Source organism: Giraffa tippelskirchi, chromosome 10, assembly GCF_054371585.1.
Source record: "Giraffa tippelskirchi isolate mGirTip1 chromosome 10, T2T-mGirTip1v1.2.pri, whole genome shotgun sequence".
In the NCBI taxonomy this organism is placed as follows: Eukaryota; Metazoa; Chordata; class Mammalia; order Artiodactyla; family Giraffidae; genus Giraffa; species Giraffa tippelskirchi.
In genome coordinates, this window is record NC_137284.1 from 8811822 (window position 1) to 8834451 (window position 22630).

The following is a 22630-nucleotide window of genomic DNA, read 5'->3' on the forward strand; positions in this document are numbered from 1 at the left end:
GGATTTGTGTAACATCTTGTAGGTCCTGCTTTCTGTGCATACAGTGTGAAACTCCAGTAACCACTTGTCCTGATATTCACATCTAGTTTCTTGCTGGCCAGTTAGTTTAGCTTGAATCTAGACTCACATATAATGCCTGGAGGAGGTATTCAAATAACCTTGAGAGTTTGCAGAGAATCAGAAGGGGCAGGGGAACAGAAAACAAAACAGGACCTCTTCAGGTAAGTTTAGGTAGAATTATCTTTATTTCTTTACTGCTGGCCTAATCACTCTGGGAGTGAAACACAGATCAAGGGCATCACACAGCCTAGAGATGGCTGGAAGGAGGTTCTGGGTAGGTTATTATAGGTAAGACAGAAGAAAGAAAGTGTAATAATGTGTCAAGTGAATGAAGCAAGGGTGATGCAAGAGGTGGTGGTGGTGGTGGGGACAGACACTTTAGCCTCTCATCAGATACTTACCCCCAAGACAACTCCCTACCCCAACAAATCCAGAATAACAATATTCTTCAATTGTGACAACTGCCAGTTTTGCAATCACATGTGAGTGAGACTAAAAGCATTTTTGGAGAACCGTGTTTTGTATTAATCTACCATACAGTTTAAGTAAGAGTGTCATTGCCAAAGCAACTTCAAGACAAGCTCCAGGAAGCCAGAGGTTTACAAAATAAGGCCATAGCTTAGAAAGGACAAAGCCAGTGGAAGGACTTTCCCTGGAAGTTATGTTAGCTGTTAAGAGTAGCGATGGTGCGCCATCAGGCTTGGGCAGAGACAGGAATATCGGGAGTAGCTGTAACGGTGATAATGAAGTCACGGCCTCCTCTCCTTGTGAAGTCAAAATCATTTAAAAAACCAGTGATGCTCACGTCATCCGTGGTTGAGGCCTCCCTTCGGTCCTTAGGGTAGAGTGCCGCCTACCTATGGCTCCGGCCAGCGTAAACATCGAAACCCTCTCAAACGCGGCCGGTAGGGGTCCGATGCTGGTTCCGCCAAGGCCTCTGACCTGGGCCTGGCCCTAAGACCAAGAGCTGGGCGGGGACCACTGGCCGGCTCGGTTCTCCCCGCATGGCCTGCTGGGAGTTGTAGTTCAGTCGTCGAAGAGCCGCGACAATCCCAGTCCCTCTCTTCCGCTTCCTCCCCGCCCCGGATGAGTTCGCCAAACGGGAACCGCTGGCGGGTAACCAGAGAACGAGGGGCTACAATTCCCAATAGACCGTTGCTCCCAGTGCGCAGCCCCAGGTATTCCAGACCGAATGTCGGACTCCAGCGCACGCGCACACGCGTCGGGCGGTGGCGGGATTTTGCCGCGTGCGCTTTCCCGCCCCAGTCCGCTAGGCGCTCGCTGCGCCTCGGTCGACCCTTGCCAACCCTCCGTGTTCTCGCTCTCTCGCGGCTTCGCGCGCCCCTCCTTCTCCCTAGTTTCTGTTAGAGCCCAGGCCACGCCCGTTTCCCGCCTCCTGTGCCTGGCTCGTTCCTGCCTCAGCCCTGCCCTTTTTGCGCCCCTGCTGCTTCTGCTGGAGGCGGAGGCTCCATGTTGTCCCCTCAGCGAGCGGTAGCGGCTGCATCGGGAGGAGCAGGTGAGGCGCCCGATTTCCCCCGAGCCCGCTCCGTGGCCACCTCCACCGCCCTCGCTGCTGTAGCTCCGAGGAGATCGCACGCCCGCGCCGCCGCCCTTCCTCGTCCCGGGACTGGGACCGCGCGTCCCTCGTTGGTGTCCCTTGGCCGGCTTATATTCGGGTCCAGGGGCTGCTCGCGGGGTCCGGACGGTAGGGCGGGGGCGCGGCGCCTCCTCGGCCACCGGCCTTGAGCGGCCACCTTCGGAGGTCGGGCCCTGCGCTCGGGGGAGACTGTTAGTGCCCCTCGGGGCTGCTGCAGCCCGCCTGAGTCGGCCCCGAGGGTCGGTGGTCCCGGGGCGTCGTTCCCAGGCTTCGCCCCGCCGGCCCCGCCCTGGCTGAGCTGGGCGCTCTTGGCTGCGGTCCCGTCCCTGCCTGGGCGCTTCGCACCCTCGCGGGCCGAGTGGCTCTGGCCTTGTTAACGGGCGCAGGGAGCTGAGAAAATATTATAGATGCCGTATTGTTCAACCTTTCAAAAAGCTGTGGAGGGCTGCGAAGTGTCTTTTGAGTTGGAAACTTTATTTTTATCCAAACGACCTTGAGTTACAAGAAGTATTAAGAAGGTTGATTTTCAACCCACGCTTATCTCTCTAAAGGAGATAATAGAATGTGGCCTAAATTGATTTTTAAGAAGTTCTTTTAGTACATGTGGTACAATACATGTGGTTCTTTTGCTTTCTTGAAGACATAAAGAATAGTGAAAGTATTAAATAAAAACAAATGGTCACCATAAATTCGTGGGTTTTGATTTCATCTGTCATTTTACCTGACTTTATTTTGTTTGCTGTGTGTGCTGTTGAAATGGCCAGACCAAATCTAAAGGCAACAACAGAACATTGAAGACTCTTCAATAAATCCCAGCCCTGAAATTTGAACACGAAGTTGATAGAATGTTTTGGGAAGGAGAGAAAAAAACTTAACGGACCAAAAACGTGGTTTCACGTTCTGGCTGGCTTTTGGAGAATCAAAGCCTACATAGTGTTAAGCCGAGACACGTATTCAGCATTGCATTGTTGAGTTTCAAATGAGTGCTTTTTTTCAGTCCCCACGGAAACTAGCTCACAGTGTAGAAATCTCTGTTGCTGCTTTAACACCTGTCCAGGAAACGCTTGACTGAAGATCTCTCCCTAATGAGGCATTAGGTTCCCAGAGCAGGTTGTTTTATTAGCTATTGTTTACTGTCTTGTTGGAGTCATTAAGTTAAGAAAAGTAGTAGTAGAGGAGAAATGTGATGATGTGTGCTAGCATAATTGTTTTAGTTTTCACTAAACTGGGCTTGTTGTTCAGTCGCTAAGTCGTGTCCCATCCTTTGTGACCCCATAGATGGCAGCAGGCCAGACTTCCCTGTTTAGAATAGGCTTTTGTAGAATTGGTTTTCTAAGGTGTAGCACATGCATTTTTTCATTTTTTTGATTCCTAAGTCATAAAAGATATACTCACACTAATTATTTAAAATGAAATAATGGAGACTTGTAAGAAGAAATGTCTTTCTACCTCCTCAGTTCCTCAGTGGTAGCCATTACTCACAATTTGGTCATATAGTCTAATATTTCTTTGAAATATTAGGGAACCCTAGGATGTATGAACTTGTTTGAGAATTGGTTTAAAAAATTTACCTCTGATGACTAGGCATGCCTTTAAAGTTTCTGTGGCCTTATGTTTCATATTGAGAAATTGTTTAAACAACACAACTAGAGTTTAAAGTTAGTCTGAATTTTAAAACATTTTCCTGACTTTGAGATTCTAAGAGCATATTCTCTAAAAAATATCAAGGGGGAAACATGATGGGAAAGCTTTTAGTTAAAAGGAGAAAAAAAAATCTTTTAGTTGCTATAGAGCTGTGGTTCCCAGCTCTGCTGCACATTAGAATAATTCAGAGTTTTTAAAACTTGCTAATGCTTTGAGCTCACTCACAGATTCTGATTTAACTCATTGAGGGGCCAGGTGCTAGTGAAAAAACTCCTAAAACCCAAGTAATTTAATTTTTATATTAATAGATAATCACATTTCCCTATAGGCGGTTGCTTAATTTGAATTGGTTTATTGCATTATAGGAAGTATAATTTGTAATGTCAATATTTTTGTATTGAGTTGTTACTCTTCTGGGCTTCCCCAATGGCTTGGCGGTTAAAGAATCCGCCTGCAGTGCAGGAGACAGGAGACGGGGGTTCCATCCTTGAGTTGGGAAGATCTGGAGGAGAAAATGTCAACCTACTCCAGTATTCTTGCCTGAAAAATCCCATGAACAGAAGAGCCTAGCGGGCTACAGTCCATAGGGAGGCTAAAGTATATTACAAATTAGAAAGTAGGTTTTACAGAATAGTAGGTGAAGAAGCAGAGAAGTAGATTAATTATGTCTTGAAATGATAAGGAATCCAAATCAAATATTGCCAGTTAAGAAAGTCTTATTCAACTGGAATACAGATGATTAAAACCTTCAGGTAACCAGGTTGATTTTGGTGGTGGTCTTATTTTTAGGGTTAAGTCAAATAAGGTGAATATTGAATTCCTTCTATTAAAAAGATTTTTTCTCCTGTAGTATAGGCTGGCATCATTTTTAGATTCAGTCTTTGCATTTCTGACATAATTGATTTTCATAAATCCATGAAGCACTGCAAAATTCTTAATTGACTAAGAAAAAGTGCTTTTTTGTTCAGCATTCTGTGCACTAAGCATTCTGTGGAGGCTTCCCTCATAGCTCAGTAGGTAAAGAATCTGCCTGCAGTGCAGGAGACCTGGGTTCCGTTCCTGTGTTGGGAAGATCCCCTGGAGAAGGAAATGGCAACCCACCCCAGTATTCTTGCCAAGAGAATTCCATGGACAGAGGAGCCCGGCAGGCTCTAGTCCGTGTACTTGGCAAGAGTTGGACATGACTTAGTGATCAAACCATTACCTGTGCTAAAATACAAAAATTTTCTAGGACACATGACTTGAAAATAATCTTCCTCGTAAACCTTTTAATTAATTAGAATGTAAATTTCCCCTAGTATTCTACTGAGTTGTGTTTAAATAGTATTTTCATGAGAACAACCTTAGAAATATATGTGTATCTACCAATATACTGCCTTGAGACAAAAGGCACTCTCACCATCAGCAAGAAGGAGCCACACCCAGTAGTTCTAGAGTTGGCTGAGAGCTTCCCTGTACCCTTGTATATGATAATGTGTTTTCTTTGGCGTTCTCTGTGAATTGGGAACTTTAAAAGACTGCCAGCAAGAGCAAGGCATGAAAATGGTATGCTTCTGTTTTTGGGTGTGTTGCTTTTGCTCTTTAGAAAATGTGGTATTTCAAAAGGAGAATGGAAAACTCAGGTCATAATTTTACCCTGAGTCATGCACGCTGCTCAGTGAAATGTTTCTTTAAGTATAGTTAGGATTTGCTTTTCAGAACTCTCTGGACAGTAAGGATGAGAACTGAGGCTCGCTCTGCCCCGGTGGTTTTTAACCCAGAGTGGTTTTGCCTGGTTGGGGCACTTAGCAATGCCTGGAGACATGTATGGGTCTCCCAATCAAGAGGGAGAGCAATTGATATCTAGTGAGGAGAGGTGAGAGATGCTGCTAAATATCTTACAGTGAATGGCATAGTTCCCCACAACAGAGTTATCCACCCAAAATACCAGTAGTGCTGAGGTTGAGAAACCCTGGTCTAAACTGTTGAATTGATCTACTAACTTCTGTCTGAATTACCTGAAATAGCAATTGTGATTGCTTCCAAATAACTGGTTTTGTTGAGTTTATCACTGTTTTCAAATATTTGAGGAGCATTTAAACTTCTTTTCCCCATAATGCTTTTTCTGATAGAACTTGTTTCTTAAAATGTATGTTTCCCATAGGGTCAGAAAGGCCACTTATAATTCAGTAGTCTTATCTACTTTTATTTAGTCTGTGCTGCTACGTTGTTTTCTTCTGTCCTTTAAAAATTCAGAAATCTAGGAAGAATTAGCGTTGTAATTTGCATAGTCTCTACAAATTTTTCCCAGTAATAATTAATTTCACTTGTTAGTCTTTCAACCATTCTATTTGTCTGTCCTTTTGCTGAAGTTGTTCAGTTGCTAAGTTGTGTTCGACTCTTTGCGACCCCATGGACGGCGGCCTGCCAGGCTTCCCTGTCCTTCACCATTTCCTGGAGTTTGCTCAAACTCACATCCATTAAGTCCAATTATACATCGATTAAATAAGCATATTTAAACCTAGTGATTAATCTGGATTAAGGTGTGTATTAAAAAGGAGAGGCCAAGTCAGGGCTCAGAAAAAACTTCCATGTCAGTTATTGGAATCCTTTATAATTATCCAAATATTTTCAACATTTCTACATACTTTGAAATGGTGACTGACACAGTGTTACTCTGAGCTATCTACAGCACTAATAATCGGCAGTATAATAGTTTTACCACTCACCTTTTTTTTTTTTAAATTAGGTTTTAAGTTCACTAAACTTCAGTTTTTCCTAAACTTAGGTTTATAAGTTTACTTAAATGTAAACAGATGGTCTGGGAACTGGGATCCTACAGACTCTGTGGTGCCTCCTCCCAAAAAAAGTGTATACGGAGGATAGATATGACTGGTCAGGCATATCTTTTGTATGTGTATAAAATGTCACATCTGTTGTTCATGTAAGCGAACATAATAAAGCATGAACTCTTCATATACTAAACAAATATTAATTGTTCATATAAGTGAGTGTTAACTCAGAAAATGTTGCCAACTTGGAAAATGATTGCTTTGCTAAGGGAGAAGGCATATAAGGTTGCCACTTAAAGGTTTTTCTAGCACCATCCCTGGAGGTTAGATCTCCGGTATGATTCCTGAGAAATGGAAGTAATTTCACTGCAAATGGGGTGTCCCTCCCCCTTAAAAAAACCTCAGGTCTTTTGTGGAGCCCTTCCTGTACACGTTGCCTTTTTTTATCATGAATTTTGATCTGTTCTTTAGCCAGGCCTATACAATTTAACTTAACCTAAAGCACGAATAGGTTCCATAACAAGTTTGGTCAATTTAGATAATTCAGGAAATTTTCAGTTGTTCAAGAGGCATTGAATTTTAGAGCTGGAAGATGGCTTTACCTAACTGCCTAATTTTGTAGAAGAAACGGAGACACAGGTAAGTAAAATGATTTGCTCATGCTGTTGAGTAATGAAACTGGTATGAAACTGGGCCCTGAAGTCTGGCCTTTCCTGATTGTTAGGGAAGGCCCCTCTCCTGTACATACTCCTTCACTTGCATAACAATCTTTGCCAAACCAAGAGCTGAAGCTATAGAAGGAAGAAATGATAGGGTTTGGTGGTACATTGCATATGAGTCAGGAAAGATGTGGAGGCCGAAAGGTAGAGATTTCAAAGAGTGGAGTAGCTGACAGGATTCACTTTGATGATACTAAATGACTAATGATACTATATACAGAGTTATAAAATGGTAGAGTTTTAATCTTGACTCATTTTACTGTTGAGACTGAAGGCTGGACATGCCCAGAATCACACAGGTTGTTAGTGGGAGAACTGGAACAGGAACTTGCCCTCTGACTCTTATACCCATGTATAAGTATTTCTATGTAATACTCCTCCAAGAGTGGGCTGATGTCTGGAATATCCAGGTAAATGTGTGCCTTGGCAGTTGCACATTTGGACCCAAGTGCAGGTTAGAAATTAATGAAGTTGCATCACCAAAATAGAAGGTGTAGTGAAATTAATTAATTAATGGGCTTCCCTTGTGGCTCAGCTGGTAAAGAATCCTCCTGCAATGCAGGAGACCTGGGTTCAATCCCTGGGTTGGGAAGATCCCCTGAAGAAGGGAAAGACTAACCATTCCGGTATTCTGGCCTGGAGAATTCCATGGATTGTGTAGTCCATGGGGTCGCAGAGAGTCAGACACGACCGAGCAACTTTCAGTTTCAGTGAAATTAATGAGTAGAGGGCTCAATCAGGGAGAGGATGAGAGCTGCACGAGGCTGAAGCAGGGCACTGGTGGGTATCACAGGCTGAAAAGGGGTTGATAAAGAGGCTGGAAGGGAACTAGGAGTGGGCACCGTTGTAGAGTCCAGAGGTTTTAACAAGTGTTAGAAGTCGTTGGCCATTGTGTTCTATCACAGGTGTAGAGTTGAATGAGAATCAAGAAAGGCCTATTGCATTTGGCAGGCGAGGTCACTGATGAACTAGAGAATGGTTTCACCAGAGAGACTGAGAGGAAAGTCAGCTGGCAAGGTGATGAGAAGGGAACGGGTGGATGGATGAGTGTGTGAAGACAGACATTCAAGGAGGCTGACAAAGAAAGGGGACTGAGAGGAGGAAGGGGAGAAACTGACTTTTACCACAATTCTTTACATGTACTGTGGGGTTTAGTGTTCACAATACTAGGAAGCTATTATTCTGTGGTAGATACTGGGCCTGAATGTGAGTTTCCTTACTCCCCAGGAGCTCATTACAGTATAAAGTTGTAATGAGTAGAATAATAGTATGTACTAGTATTTTTTTTAATTTATTTATTTTAAATTGAAGGATAATAGCTTGGCAATATTGTGTTGGTTTCTGCCACACATCAGCATGAATCAGCCATAGGTATACACATGTTCCCTCTTCAAACTCCCTCCCACCTCCCAATAGTATTTACTAGTAGTGGAAATAGGAAAACAGGTTCATTTGATTGAGTCCATAATATGTGTCATACGAGCTTCACAGGTGGCTCAGTGGTAAAGAATTCACCTGCTAATGCAGGAGCCACAGGAGACCTGGGTTTGATCCCCGGGTTGGGAAGATCCCCTGGAGAAGGAAATGGCAACCCACTCCAGTATTCTTGCCTGAAAAATCCCCTAAACAGAGGAGCCTGACGGGCTACCGCTCGGGTTGCAAAGAGTCGAATGTAACTGAGCATGCTCGCAGTATTGTCAGACACTGTTGCTTTGAGATGGTATTAGTTTTATAAATAAATGGAACTACAAATGGTAGATGTTTATCCACAATCACATTGTGACTAAGAGGTGGAGTTTGCTTGTTTATTATGCAGATGTTTACTAGATGTCTCCTCTCTGTGGGCACTGTTCTGGTTCTTGGTGGACATAGCATTGAACAAAAGAGACAAAAATTTCTGTCCTCATGGAGCTTACATTCTGGAGGTGAGAGAGTAAGGAAGCAAGCCCTGTGGACTCTTTTGCTTTTTAGTGTAAAGTGATGGGCTACGAGAGGAGTGGGTGGGAGATCAGCACTGGGAGGGTAAAGGTGAGTGATGAAGGATGAGCAAGTGTTTGCTGGAGTCAAGCGGAAGCACATTTCAGGCCGTGGAAAGAAATAGTTGAATAGGCTGTATATTTGAAATTTTGAAATTGGAACAGCACCTGGATCCTAACTTTCTCCTAGGAGGAGTATAAATTTACCTAGGAGGATGAGGAGAATAAGGCAGTAGGGTGAATGGTGAAAGGCTTTGACTTACAGAATTAAGATTTTAGCTTTGAGCCATCAATCCGTAAAATGTTTTTGATAGTTTTGTTACGTAGTTGCTGATATGATATGTTTATGTACTGTAATGAAGGTGTTCAGCCCTAGGGAATGATGTGACAATTCAAAGCAACACTCTGGGGATGTTGACTTGAATGATCAACCTGATAGGCAGGAAATGTTGGAAGCTGGCATGGCTAAAGGAGAGGGCCCTGAGGTTTTGATTAAGGGCTTTCTTTACAGGATTGGGGGGATCTGAGATGCAAGGATAAATGAGCAAAGGACATTTACATGATACCTAAAAATAAGATTTTTTCCTTGGATGATCAATAATATAGTTTTATTGTCTTAGGAAGTGAGAGAGAAAGATGGTATGGTGAAAAGTGAGTACCTCTGTTTGAATTATTGATGCGTATGGTTCAAAATGATTTTTCCCTTAAGTGAATCCAAACTGAGATCTTTTAAAACCCTGTGTGCCTAGTATACTGTCAGAGAGAAATGCAGGATCTCCCCAGCTCCCTCAACTAAATATAGCCTGGTTCTCTTCCTTTTCACTTTACTATAGGCAGAAAGAGGAAGAGATGAGGAAAGGTTTTATCTTTTTTTTTTTTTTTTTTAAAAACTGTCCTTAGTGGTCTTCATCTTTTCTTGAAGTGCAATTCATTGTGTACAACTGCATACATTTTTGTTAACGGAATTTTTCTATCTTGTTTGTAGCTTAGGTAACGTTATCTTCCATGCCTGTTGCCCTGACAGTACCACCTGCATCCTCAGGGTGGTAGCTTTCGACTATATTACATACATATTCATTCTTGTTTAACAGTTGTTTATTGTTTGCCTGCTTTCTGTTGGAAATTCACATTGCTCAGTAGACTTTAATGGTGAAATAGATGAAATGGAAAGAACCAGTATTGTGAAGTCCTGGGGGACTATTGTATTGGTTACTCGGTTTGGCTGTATCTCATAGACCCTCCAAATAAGTCCTTTAAACAAGGTAGACATTTTCCTTTCATGTGAAAGTGAGCCAGCAGTGGCAGTTGTGTGACACTAAGGCCTCAGCCCTACCTCTCTCGTTGCTCTAATATTCCCGAGGTGTTACCCTCACGTGCCTGGTCCAGGGTGACTTGCTCCTCCTTTTGCATCTAACCAGCAAGAAGGAGGAAGATGCATGATCTGAAAGTTGCTGTGTCATTTCCAGTCAGAACTGAGGCACATAGCGATACCCTGCTTACAGGGTTGGTTTGGAAATGTGTTTCTTCTGAGCATTTATATGTCCAGCTAAAAATACTACCGTAGCAGCAGGAGAAAAATGGATGTTGGGGGAGCAACCAGCCATCTCAGGGACTTTGGTACTGCTTTGAGTACTGCACAGCACTTAACCCCGTGCCTTATCCATAAAGTATGAATAAATTGTTCTCATTTGTTCTTTTATATGAAAGACTGAAGGTCTTCAGGCCCCAGATTCACCTGCTGTTACGTCAATAAGAACTCCAAGAGATTATTCACAAAAATGTTTCCTTTTTGTAATGGGAAATAATGGGAAAGAAAAGTGTTAGTATCTGTGTATTATAATGCCAGCATGACATTTAATCTATAGTTACAGGTTGTTTTCCAGTAGTTCGCAAAAAAAGTAAAAAGTGGCAAGCCTTTTGTTGCTATCTGATACTGTAAGTTTAAAAAATGAGCAGCAGTGCATACCTAAAGGGTAGAGTCTGGCAGTCAGGCTGTTTTGTCTAGTCTACTTTGCTTGCTATGATCATTCAGCCTTCAGTGCTTCCCAGATGAAAGGGTTTCTGGGACCGTATGTATGATTTTGGCCATATCTACCTATCTCTACTATGCTCAACTTAATATTAGTCCTTCAATTTACTTTAATTCATTAGTTTTTTTTTTTTAACTTAGCCTCCTTGTAAGCAATACTCCACTAAAACATGGTTTTGTTTCCTAATACTCATTCGTAATTTTCTGATATTCATTAAATACCCAATTATTAGAATCTGCTTGCTAATGCAGGAAACATGGGTTTGATCCCTGGGTCGGGAAGATCTAGAGAAGGAAAAGGCAGTCCACTCCAGTATTCTTACCTGGAGAATTTCATGGATAGAGGAGCCTGGCAGTTTAGTCCATGGGGTCACAAAGAATCGGATGTGACTTAGCAACTAAACAACTAACAACAGGTGTCCTTTTAACTACCTAAGAACATCTCCTTTAGTACAGGAAGTAGTGCTTTGCCTCATTTAGTAGGCGCCACTGCTGCTTTTTTTTTTTTTTTAGTAAACTTTCCATAAATCCACACAGCTAAGTGGCTCTGAATTTCAAAGAATTATCTTTGTGTTTTTAACCCTAGAAGAGAAACCGAGTTAGTGTTAATTTTGAGCTAAAAAATTGCTTGCCTCTAAAACCTTGACAAGGTTTTTAAGAGTCATCTGCAAAGCATAGTCACCTACAGATCTTTTCCAGTTTTCTCCAGGACCTGTTGGGACCTGTTACTTAACTTTTGTAGGCCTTAGTTTCTTTATTTTTAAAATGGAGCAGTCTTATTTACCTCATAGAGTTCTAAGGATTAAGTAAAATGATGTATGTGAAAGGCTTGGCAGTGGCAGGTGCCCTTTCTACTCTTGGTGGACTTTTGGTTTATTTTCAGTTTTGGACCATTTTGAATGAAGCTGATGTGAACATTCTTGTGTGTATGTCTTTTGATGGATATACACATTTATTTCTCTTAGGTATATACCTAAGAGTGGAATTGGCTGGGTCATAGTTATGTTTAGTTTTAGTAGATACTGCCTAGCAGTTTTTCAGAGTGATTCCATTCCCATCAAAGTGTATGAGAATTACAGTTGTATCATTCTGATGGGCAAGCAGTGGTATCTCCTTATGATTTTGATTTACATTTCTTTGTTAAATAATGGTGTAGAACATTTTCATATGATTATTGACCATTTGGATATCCTTTTAAAATGAAATGCCTGTTCATAATCTTTTGCTTGTTACTCTTCTTAAAGGTGGAATAGTTGTCTTTTTCTTTGGGATTTCTATAATAATTCTGGATATGAGTCCTTTGGATTTAGGTGTTAAAATATTTTCTTTTAGCCTGTAACTTGCATTTTTACTCCCTTAATAATGTCTTTTAATGAACAAAATTCTTAATTTTAATGAAGTCTAATTAATTTGTCTTTTTTTTTTTTCTTTTATGGTTGGGTGCTTTTGTGTTCTGTTTAAAAAGTTTTTACTCTTCCATGCTAAAAATACATATATTTGAAACTTTTTTTTTTTAAATCTCTATAACAACATAGGTGATGCTATGGAGAGTGGAAAGCCTGGTCCAGTGCAGGTTGTTTTGGTTCAGAAAGACCAACATTCCTTTGAGCTAGAAGAGAAAGCCTTGGCCAGCATCCTCTTACAGGACCACATCCGAGAGCTTGATGTGGTGGTGGTGTCAGTGGCTGGTGCCTTCCGAAAGGGCAAGTCCTTCTTTCTGGACTTCATGCTACGATACTTATATTTCCAGGTAAAGTAGAGTTATTTCATTTCAAATTAGAAAGTGGAGACTTTTGTGTCCAAAAGAGCAAACTCACCTCATGAGTTATCCTTGATGTGTAAAGTTACTTGAATAAGTTTTAATGGAAATTTCTTATTTCTCCTATAGAAGGAAGGTGGCCATTCAAACTGGTTGGGTGACCCAGAAGAACCGTTGACAGGGTTTTCATGGCGAGGGGGCTCTGACCCAGAAACCACTGGAATTCAGATCTGGAGTGAGGTTTTCACTGTGGAGAAGCCAGGTGGAAAGAAGGTAAGGAAGAAAAAGACTTACAAACTAACACAGTGAAATGAAAACCTTAATGTGTAGTCTGATAACCCAGTTAAAATGATTTTTACCAAAATGATATAAGTTCAAGATTTAAAAACAATGCATGAATGTAGTTTAAAAGGTCAGTGGTAACATAAGGCTTCCAAGATGACCTAGTCCTCCCTCTGCTCATTTTCACTTCCCAGAGGCTAATGCTCTCAACTGTTCAGACGTTACTTTACACTCTTACTCCTGTCAACATTCACTCCACCCACCCCTCCAGCTGTCAGCAGCTCATCTCATGAGCCTCATAAGCTTCAGTTGCAGAGCTTCTCCCCAGATTTCTTTGTAAGGGTCAGCTGGAGTAAGTTTATGTGTCTCCTCAAGTGGAAAGAGAGAATTTGGGGTTATGACTATTTCTTAAATAGGCTTTAACCCCTTCCTTCTGTTTTTAGTCTCACCCTAAAGCATGTTTTCACGGTTGGTTGTGCCTCTCATTTTTTGAGTCTTTCCAAGGCTTAAGATTTTGTATCTGTCCTTCATGTTGTTTGGTTTCAGCCTTTTCCTCAAGTCATTAAATATTTTGGGAGATGGAGAATTGATGGATGACTCTTGATCAGTGTTTCCACAGCTTCTGTTTTATTTTATGAATTTCCGTATTATTTCTTTAAATATTTTGTTTCTCTCTGTTTTAGTGAAGTTTCAAGAGAAAGGTATATTAGAAAACCCTCTAATTTTTTTTTGAATGCTTAGATATGCATACAAAAAAATGTGTAGCAAAATAGAGAGATTATTACACTTTTTTTTTAAAAGGAAGAGAATGTAGAGAATTCCCTGGCAGTCCAGTGATTGGGGCTTTGTGTGATCACTGCCGAGTGTACATGTTTGATTCCTGGTCAGAGTACTAAGATCCCATAAGCCGTGGGGGCGAGGTGGTGGGTGGGAAGAGAATGGAGGAAAAGGAGGATTTTTTGAAATATAACATTAGAAACTTGTGCTTGGAAGAATCTTTAGATATTATTTTATCCATTATCTAATTTTTTTAGCAGCTTTATTAAGATACAATTGATATTCCATTTATCCCCTCCCAAGTTTTGTGCTTTTGTCATATATTTTACTATAATAACATTGTTTTTATTTTTTTTAATTATGTTTAAATGGGCAGTTATCTTTTAAAGATATTTAAATAATAAGAAAAAAGCCATGTATTTACACATGCAGTTGCCATTAACTGTACTTCACTTTTTGCGTCCAGATTTCTGTGTCCAGATTTCTATCTATTTTTTGTGTTCATTTTTCCTTCCGCTTGAAGGACTTCCTTTAATAGTTCTTGTAGTGCTACTCTTCTGGTGCAGAATTCTTTTAGCTTTTGTTCTGTGTCTGAAAAGTATTTCACCTTTGTTTTGAACATACTTATGTTGGGTATAGAATTCTAGGATGGGAGTTTTGTCTTTCAGTGCTTCAGAGATGTCAGTCCCCTGCCTTTCTGCTGACATTGTTTCTGCTGACATTGTTTCTGCTGACATTGTTTCTGCTGTTATCCTTGTTTTTGTTTGTCTCTGTGTTTTATGTGTCTTTTTTGTCTGGTTGCTTTAAAAAAATTTTTCTTTATCATTATTACTTTTTTTTAGCAATTTGATTATGATATGTCTTTGTGTATTTCTCTTTATGTTTCTTGTGTTTGAATTTTGTTGAGCTTTTTGAATCTGCAGGTTTATAATTTTTATAAAATCCAAACATTTGGGGGGGCCATTGCTTCTTCAAATATTTTTTTGTCCCTTATCTTCTTTGGGGATTCCTATTACATGCATGTCAGGCTGCTTGAAGTTGTCCCATAGCTCACTGATGCTCCATTCATTTTAAAAAATTTTATTTCTCTGCTTCCTTTTGGATAGTTTCTGTTGCTAAGTCTTCTAGTTCACCAGTCTTTTAAATCTGTTGTTAATCCCATCTAGTGTGTTTTTGTCTTTAAGTATTTTTTCTTCATTATTTATTTTCACTGTACTGAGTCTTAGTTGTGGCTCACAGGACCTTTGTCATGGCCTGGGGGCTTCTTGGTTGCGGCATACGTGTGGTGTCTAGTTCCCTGACCAGGAATTGAACCCAGGCCCCCTGCATTGGGAGTGTGGGGTCTTACCTGCTGGACCATCAGGGATGTCCCTCATCTAGTGTATTTTTCGTTTTAGACATTGAGATTTTCATCTTCAGAAGTTTATTTTAGGTCTTTTTAATGTTTTTTATGGCACTTAATTTTTTGAATGTATGAAGTACAGGTATACAGAATACTGTTTTAGAGTCATTTTCTGTTAGTTTTATGTCTGTGACAGTTCTGGGTTAGTTTTAATTGATTTTTATCATCTGGGTGATATCTTTGCATCTTCATTTGGGTCATATCTTTGCATGCCTGCAAACTTTTGGTTGGATGCCAGATGTGTGAATTTTAACTAGTTGGATGCTGGATATTTTTGAATTCCTGTAAAATACTTAGCTTGTTATATGGGATGCATTTAAGAAATTTGGAAGCTGATGGATCCTTTTTGGTCTTGCTTTTAAATTTTAGGGTTTGTTAAATAAGACAGCTGTATTTAATCTAGAGCTATTTTTTCCTGACTACTGAGGCAAGACTTTAGAATTACAGGGCTTTTGTAGCCTGACTGGAGGGAAGAGGTGCCATTCTTGGCCCTCTGTGAGCAGTGAGTACTCTTCCCTCTAAGCCTTTTGAATGGCTCTTTCTCCAGCGCCAGGTAATTTCCTTATTCACAGGAGCCTGTCAAAGCTCAGCTGAACACTTGATGGGGACTCTCTGTGATCCATGGTGTTCTTTGTCTCTGTAGCCCCTCCTCTCAGGTGCTCTGCCAAAGAGTCCCGCTGCCTTGGTCTCCCTGACTCTCAGCTGTATTTTCTCAACTCAGGGACTCTGTGGGCTCTGCCTGGGTTCCCCCTCCCTGGGCCTTAGCCAGTTAGCTGTGCCCCCTGTAGGGCTCACCTCCTCTGTTTCCTTTCTCTCAAGGGTCATTATGCTTTGTTACCTGATGCCCAGTGTCTCGCAACTGTTGTTTCATAAAGTGTTAGTTGCTCAAACATGTCTGACTCATTGTGACCCCATGGACTGTAGCTCACCAGGCTCTTCTGTCCATGGAATTCTCCAGACCACAATACCAGAGTAGGTTGCCATTTCCTTCTCCAGGGGATCTTCCCACCCAGAGAATGAACCCTGAGTCTCCTGAATTCAGGCAGATTCTTTCTTGTCTGAGCCACTAGGAATAGTAATCATCAAATGAATATGTCGTATTTTATTTACCCATCTCCCTATTGGTGGGCATTTAGATTGTTTCTTTTTTTTCATTTTGTAATCCCTGCTATAGTGAACAACCTGAAAAATGTTTTTGTGAGTAGTGTGCAAGCATGTCTCCAGGCCACAGTTTTTTGAACTGTGTCCATGACCCAATAAAGTGTAGAGAAATCAATTTATTGCTTATGACCAGTTATTTTTTTCAGATTAGTTTTTCATTTTATTGTTTTAAATTAATTATTTTATTTTAATTGGAGGCTAATTACTTTACAATATTGTGGTGGATTTTGCCATACATTGACATAAATCAGCCACGGGTGTACAGTTCAGTTCAGTCACTCAGTCGTGTCCAACTCTTTGCAACCCTATGGACTGCAGCATGCCAGGCCTCCCTGTCCGTCACCAACTCCTGGAGTTGACTCAAACTCATGTCCATTGAGTTGGTGATGCCATCCAACCATCTCATCCTCTGTCATCCCCTTCCCCCGCCTTCAGTCTTTTCCAGCATCAGGGTCTAATGAGTCAGTTCTTCGAATCAGGTGGCCAAAGTATTGGAGTTTCAGCTTCAACATCAGTCCTTCCAGTGAACACCCAGGACTGATCTCCTTTAGGATAGACTGGTTGGATCTCCTTCCAGTCCAAGGGACTCTCAAGGGTAATAGCCTCAAGAGTCTTCTCCAACACCACAGTTCAAAAGCATCAATTCTTCAGCGCTCAGCTTTCTTTATAGTCCAACTCTCACATCGATACATGACTACTGGAAAAACCATAGCCTTGACTAGACGGACCTTTGTCGGCAAAGTAATGTCTCTGCTTTTTAATATGCTCTCTTGGTTGGTCATAACTTTTCTTCCGAGGAGCAAGCAGAATTTCATGGCTGCAGTCACCATCTGCAGTGATTTTGGAGCCCCCCAAAATAAAGTCTCTCACTGTTTCCTCTGTTTCCCCATCTATTTGCCATGAAGTGATGGGACCAGATGCCATGGTCTTAGTTTTCTGAATGTTGAGCTTTAAGCCAACTTTTTCACTCTTCCTCTTTCACTTGCATCAAGAGGATCTTTAGTTCTTCTTCACTGTCTGCCATAAAGGTGGTGTCATCTGCATATCTGAGGTTATTGATATTTCTCCCGGTAATCTTGATTCCAGCTTGTGCTTCATCCAGCCCAGCGTTTCTCATGATGTACTCTGCATATAAGTTAAATAAGCAGGGTGACAATATACAACCTTGACGTACTCCTTCCCGGTTTGGAACCATTCTGTTGTTCCATGTCCAGTTCTAACTGTTGCTTCCTGACCTGCATACAGGTTTCTCAAGAGGCAGGTCAGGTGGTCTGGTAGTCCCATCTCTTTAAGAATTTTCCACAGTTTGTCATGATCCACACAGTCAAAGGCTTTGGTATAGTTAATAAAGCAGAAGTACATGTTTTCCTGGAACTCTCTTGCTTTTTCAGTGATCCAGTGGATGTTGGCAATTTGATCTCTGGTTCCTCTGCCTTTTCTAAAACCAGCTTGGACACCTGGAAGTTCGTGGTTCACATACTGGTGAAGCCTGGCTTGGAGAATTTTGAACACGGGTGTACATGTGTGCCCCATCCCGAGTCCCCCTCCCACCTCCCTCCCCACCCCATCCCTCTGGGTTGTCCCAGTGCACGAGCTTTGAGTGCCCTGTCTAATGCATCGAACTTGGACTGTTATGACCAGTTTTCTAAAAATAAGAACTAGAACGTATTAGAGTATATATAGAACAGATAAAAATTAAGTTTCAGCTTTATACATGTACATATTTGGTTGTAATGTAAAATATATTTCTTACTGTGTGTTCTAGTCAAAAATATTGGAAAGTCTCTTAAAAATTGAATTACTAGGTCTGAGAATACCCATTTCCTCTATTTCTCACTATTGTGAAACTGTTCTTGAAGGTTGTTAGGGCATTTTACTGTTCCACTACATGATATATGAATGCCATTTCCCTCCAAATATCCAGCACTTTAAGTATACATATGACTCCCACTCCTCAAAGAGCTTGTCTTTAGTATTTCTTCTTTTCCCTCTAGTTAGCCTCATTTTTCTTATTAGCAGATGTTATGATTTTCTTTTTCATTGAGATATAATTTGCCTACAATAAAATTCATCCTTTCAAAGTATGTAATTCAGCTATTTTTAGTACACTTACAAGACTGTGCAAGTATTACCATCTAATGCCAGAACATTTTCATCACCCCCAAAAAGAAACTCAGTCATGTCCCATTTCCCTCTTCTCCCAGCCCCTGGCCACAACCGATCTCCTTTCCTCCTCCATGTTTGCTGTGTCATACAGATGGAATCGTATAAAATATGGGTCTTTTGTATGACCTCTCCCAGCCAGCCCAGTGCCCTCAGGGCCCTACCATGATGTAACATATATTGAGACTTGACTCATTTCCATGGTAAAATAATCCAGTGTATGGATATATACTCCATTTTGTTTATCCATTTATCAGTCAAACAACATTTAGCCTGTTTCTGAACCTTGGTTATTGTGAATAATGCTGCAGTGAATGTGGGAGTGCAGATATCTTTTCGATTATTGCAAGTTATATAAGGATGGTAGGTACTACATCTTTTTTTTTAAATTTTACATAAATCTCACTTTTAAGGTGGGAGTAGGTCATTAAGTTCCTTTTGGAAAGTATGAGGCTTCATGAAACCTAGTTACGTAGAGTGAATGATAGCTTTGATTCTGTTGCTTTCATTTGGCATCTGTGGTTGTGGTCTCTTTTTCGTGAAGATTGAAATAAATGTTTGTTTTTCTTTTACCAAATGACCAGAAAATCCTATAAATTAAAGAGAAGTATTCAGCTTTGCAGGGAAATGCCAAAAAGGCCATGTGTTTTATTTTTATTGGATAATGCCTGAGTTTAAACTAAGTCAATATTTTAAATTTGTTTTTCAACAACAAAAACATCCACAGGGCTGGCTTGAAAAGTGAGCTAATTGGCTCTAACATTTGGCTGTCTTGATTGTTAGGGTGATTTTCCTCTCTTTTCATATTGCTCTGTACACCTCTGTTCTGTACTTTCTGTCAGAGCAGATAATCTTTTTCAGCAAAGTTCTCTGGTCAAAAAAAACAAGACATCTAAATACTTATCTTTATTGAGAAAAATCTGCAAATAAGTGGACCTGTGTGGTTCAACCTGTGTTGTTCAAGTGTTAACTGTAATTGTGCTTTTCTGATAGAACCTACAAGCATGTGCTTCCCCCTTCTCACTTTAACATATTTTGTGTGTGTGTGTGTTTTATAGGTTGCAGTTGTTCTGATGGATACCCAAGGGGCATTTGACAGCCAATCCACTGTGAAAGACTGTGCTACCATCTTTGCTCTGAGCACCATGACTAGCTCTGTTCAGGTAAAACCACTTGACTAGGAAAAAATTTTGTAGAAGAAATAAGATAAAGAGGACACATCTAGTTTCAGCTATTGTTCTGCTATCAGAATTCCTATGGTGATATGTAAATGTTCTTTTTATACTACAGATATAAGTGAAGCTCTTTTAAGCTCAAGAAGCAGCCTAAATTACTAATATTTTTCCACTTTGGTCATAAATATATATAGTATATTCCAGGAAAAGTCTGAAAAGTGGAAATTGAAGTTAAATCAGTTGTATTATATGGAAATGTAGATTTGGTGAAAAAAGTAAGAAAACTGTATTTTAAACTATAAAGGAAAAATTATGCGATTTCAACCTTATATGCGTAGTTCTCCAAAAAGACAGATAATATTACTGTTTAAACAGACCTCATATTCTTATATGCAGACCTTTAACTGTACAAGCTTCTGTTCACTGCTTTAGACTTACTTGGGATTCATCTGAAGTAGACTAGAGTAGTATCAATCTGAATTTTTGTTTTCTAGATTTATAATTTGTCCCAGAACATTCAAGAAGATGATCTTCAGCAGCTGCAGGTATGTATTCCTCATAAAAATGTTAATAATGTCATTTAAAAGTTTTAAGGCCAACGTGCGTTTTACCACTGAGTAGTTTCAGCAAAAGATTGAAATGTGGAGGAAGGTGTGGGTTCATGCTAATCCTTCACTCTGTGTATCTATGATTGGAGTGGTCAGGGATGCTGTTACTGAGTTAAGCAGGGGACTGAAAAAAGTGAGTAGGTAAATCCTGCAGATATTTTGGGGGGAAAGTGGTGCAGGGGAGGAAACAGCAGGAAGAAAAACCTTGAGGTGGAGTGTCCTTGCTGGGATACAGGAACAGCAAGGAGGCCAGTGGGTGAGGTTGGAGGGTGAGACAGGAGAAGGGCAAGTGATGAAGTCAGAGAGGCAGGCACTCAGCTTCCTGTGATGCCCTGCTTTGTAAGGACTTGGGCTCTTCCTCTGGGTGAGATGGGAGCCATGTTTTGATCAGAGGAGTGATATTGCTTGACATGTGATAAAAGGATCATGGTGACTGTTGTGTTTAGAGTCTATTTTAGAGGTGCAATGATGCATTCAGTGAAACTGCTTATGAACCTACTGCAATAATTCAAGTGAGGCTAAATAAATTAATATTTATAAAAGGCATAGGGTCATTGTTTGGAATAATATGTGCTTAATACATGCTAGCTGTTACTTATTAAACCTGTTACTGTTATTAGTCATTGTCCTCTCTTCTCCATAGCAGCAGTTCTTACATGTTTTTCCTGTAAAATCCTCTTCTTTGGGTATCCCAGAGTTGGATGCGGCCTGGCATGCTTCTCGAATTCTACTTCTCCCACTGACATTCAAGAAATATATCAGAATACTAGAGTGGGGGTGTCATTTATTATAGAGATTACCTTGAGTTAGTTTTAATTTATATTCCTTTAAAAAAAACAAAATAATTCCGAAATTCTGGCTTTTAATGTTGCTATTAGCAGTTACTTGTACTTCATAATTGGTGTTTCTACACCAGTGCCATCATTCAGTGGTTGAGAGCTGTTACTCCGTGATATGTATCCATCAAAACTTGAGTTTGATATCTTTTCACCTGAAACTGACTCCTTTCTAAGCTCCTTTCTTTCACACATTTTTTGGAATACCTAATTTGTGTGAGGGCTTCCCTGATGGATCAGTGGTAAAGAATCCACCTGCCAGTGCAGGAGACGTGCGTTTGATCCCCGGGTCAGGAATATCCCCTGGAGAGAGAATGGCAACCCACTCCAGTGTTCTTGCCTGGGAAATCCCATGGACAGGAGCCTGGCAGGCTGTAGTCTATGGGGTCGCAAAGAGTCGGATCTGGCTGAGTGACTAAACAGCAGCAACAACAGTTAGTGTGAGGCAGTGGACCAAGTGCTGTAGATACACTAGTGAGTGAGGTAGACGTGATTCTTTATGGATTTTGTAGTCCTGTCAGCGAGAGGGTGCAGAAATGACTAGGCGTGAATGTGCAGAAATGACTAGGCGTGAATGAGGTATCAGGACTACTGCACACGTGTCACAGAGTGCCATAACCTGGGTGGCTTAAAACAGTAGAAATGTATAATCTCACAGTTGTGGAAGCTGGAAGTGATATGTGTGTATAATATGTATGAAGACTTCCAACCATTTCCTTAGTCATCAGCCCCGCTCCCTCACCTCCTCTTTCAGGGTAACTGGTGCTTTAATTTCTGAGCCTTTCAGGGATTCTGCTGAGAGACTCTGCTTGTCAGTTTTTGGCCCCTGCCTCATAGATTTCTTATTGTTAGTGGGGTAAGAAAGCCAAAACCCAAGACAGTTCTCATTTGTTCTCCTTCCAGAGTGTTTGTGACGACTCTTCTTTTTCACACCCTTTCTCTTCCTCTCTGTCCTGTGAGTTTATAACTTTTGCACTTCATTTTGCTATACTTTCTGGTGCAGGTTCATGAAGAAATAGAGGTAAATGTGTAAACCCTAACTTTAAAGAATTCATTCATTGGGTCATTACAATGGCATGCATTCTACAGGTCTGGTACATGCTGTCCTCGGTGCTGGAGGTCCCATAGTGCACAGAACATCCTTGCCCTCATGGACTTTAAATGCTAGTAGTGAAATAGATACTAATCAAGATAAGTAAAGGTGTAGTGTTTTAGATAGACAAGTGAGGAGAAAAATTTGAAAGGACATGGGATAGGAAATACTGAGTGGAGAGATGTAATGTTTTTAGGTAGATGGCCATGGGAGGCTTCATTAGGAAGGAGTCATTGGAGTAAATACCTGAAGGAGTGATGTAGCTGTTCAGGTGTGTGGCGGAAGGACATTACAGGCAGAAGGAAGCATCACAAAGGCCCTAGGATGGCAGTGCATGCAGCAAGTTTGAGGAATATCAAGGAGGGCCAGTGTGGTGAGATCACACTGTAGGGTCTGGCTTTTATTTGCAATGAGGTTAAAGGGTTTCGAACAGAGGCATCATGTGGTCTGACTAACCTTACGTATAACAGAGCCACTGTGGCCGCTGTATTGAGGAGAGTGTGGCGCTGACACAGTGAGAAGCTATCACAATATTCTAAGCCACGTGGAAGTTGCACATGGTTGGATTTTGGGTTTGC

At 40.9% G+C, this 22630-nt stretch overlaps 1 protein-coding gene across 9 annotated transcripts in view; it reads left to right on the forward strand.

The window, feature by feature from the left end:
* The first annotated feature begins 431 nt into the window (after nucleotides 1–431).
* Nucleotides 432–22630, forward strand: part of ATL3 (atlastin GTPase 3) — a 40024-nt gene continuing 17825 nt past the window's right edge. For 2 of the 9 annotated variants that reach the window (XM_081532828.1, XM_081532836.1), the window contains exons 1-5: nucleotides 879–1576; nucleotides 12332–12546; nucleotides 12685–12828; nucleotides 19399–19503; nucleotides 20010–20060. In XM_081532828.1, the coding sequence (XP_081388954.1) occupies nucleotides 1531–1576; nucleotides 12332–12546; nucleotides 12685–12828; nucleotides 19399–19503; nucleotides 20010–20060 (561 nt within the window). In that variant the 5' untranslated portion in view covers nucleotides 879–1530. Of the gene's footprint in view, nucleotides 543–878; nucleotides 1577–2675; nucleotides 2768–12331; nucleotides 12547–12684; nucleotides 12829–19398; nucleotides 19504–20009; nucleotides 20061–22630 lie in introns of those variants that run through there. The other 7 variants (XM_081532832.1, XM_081532835.1, XM_081532829.1 and 4 more) reach the window with 7 other exon arrangements.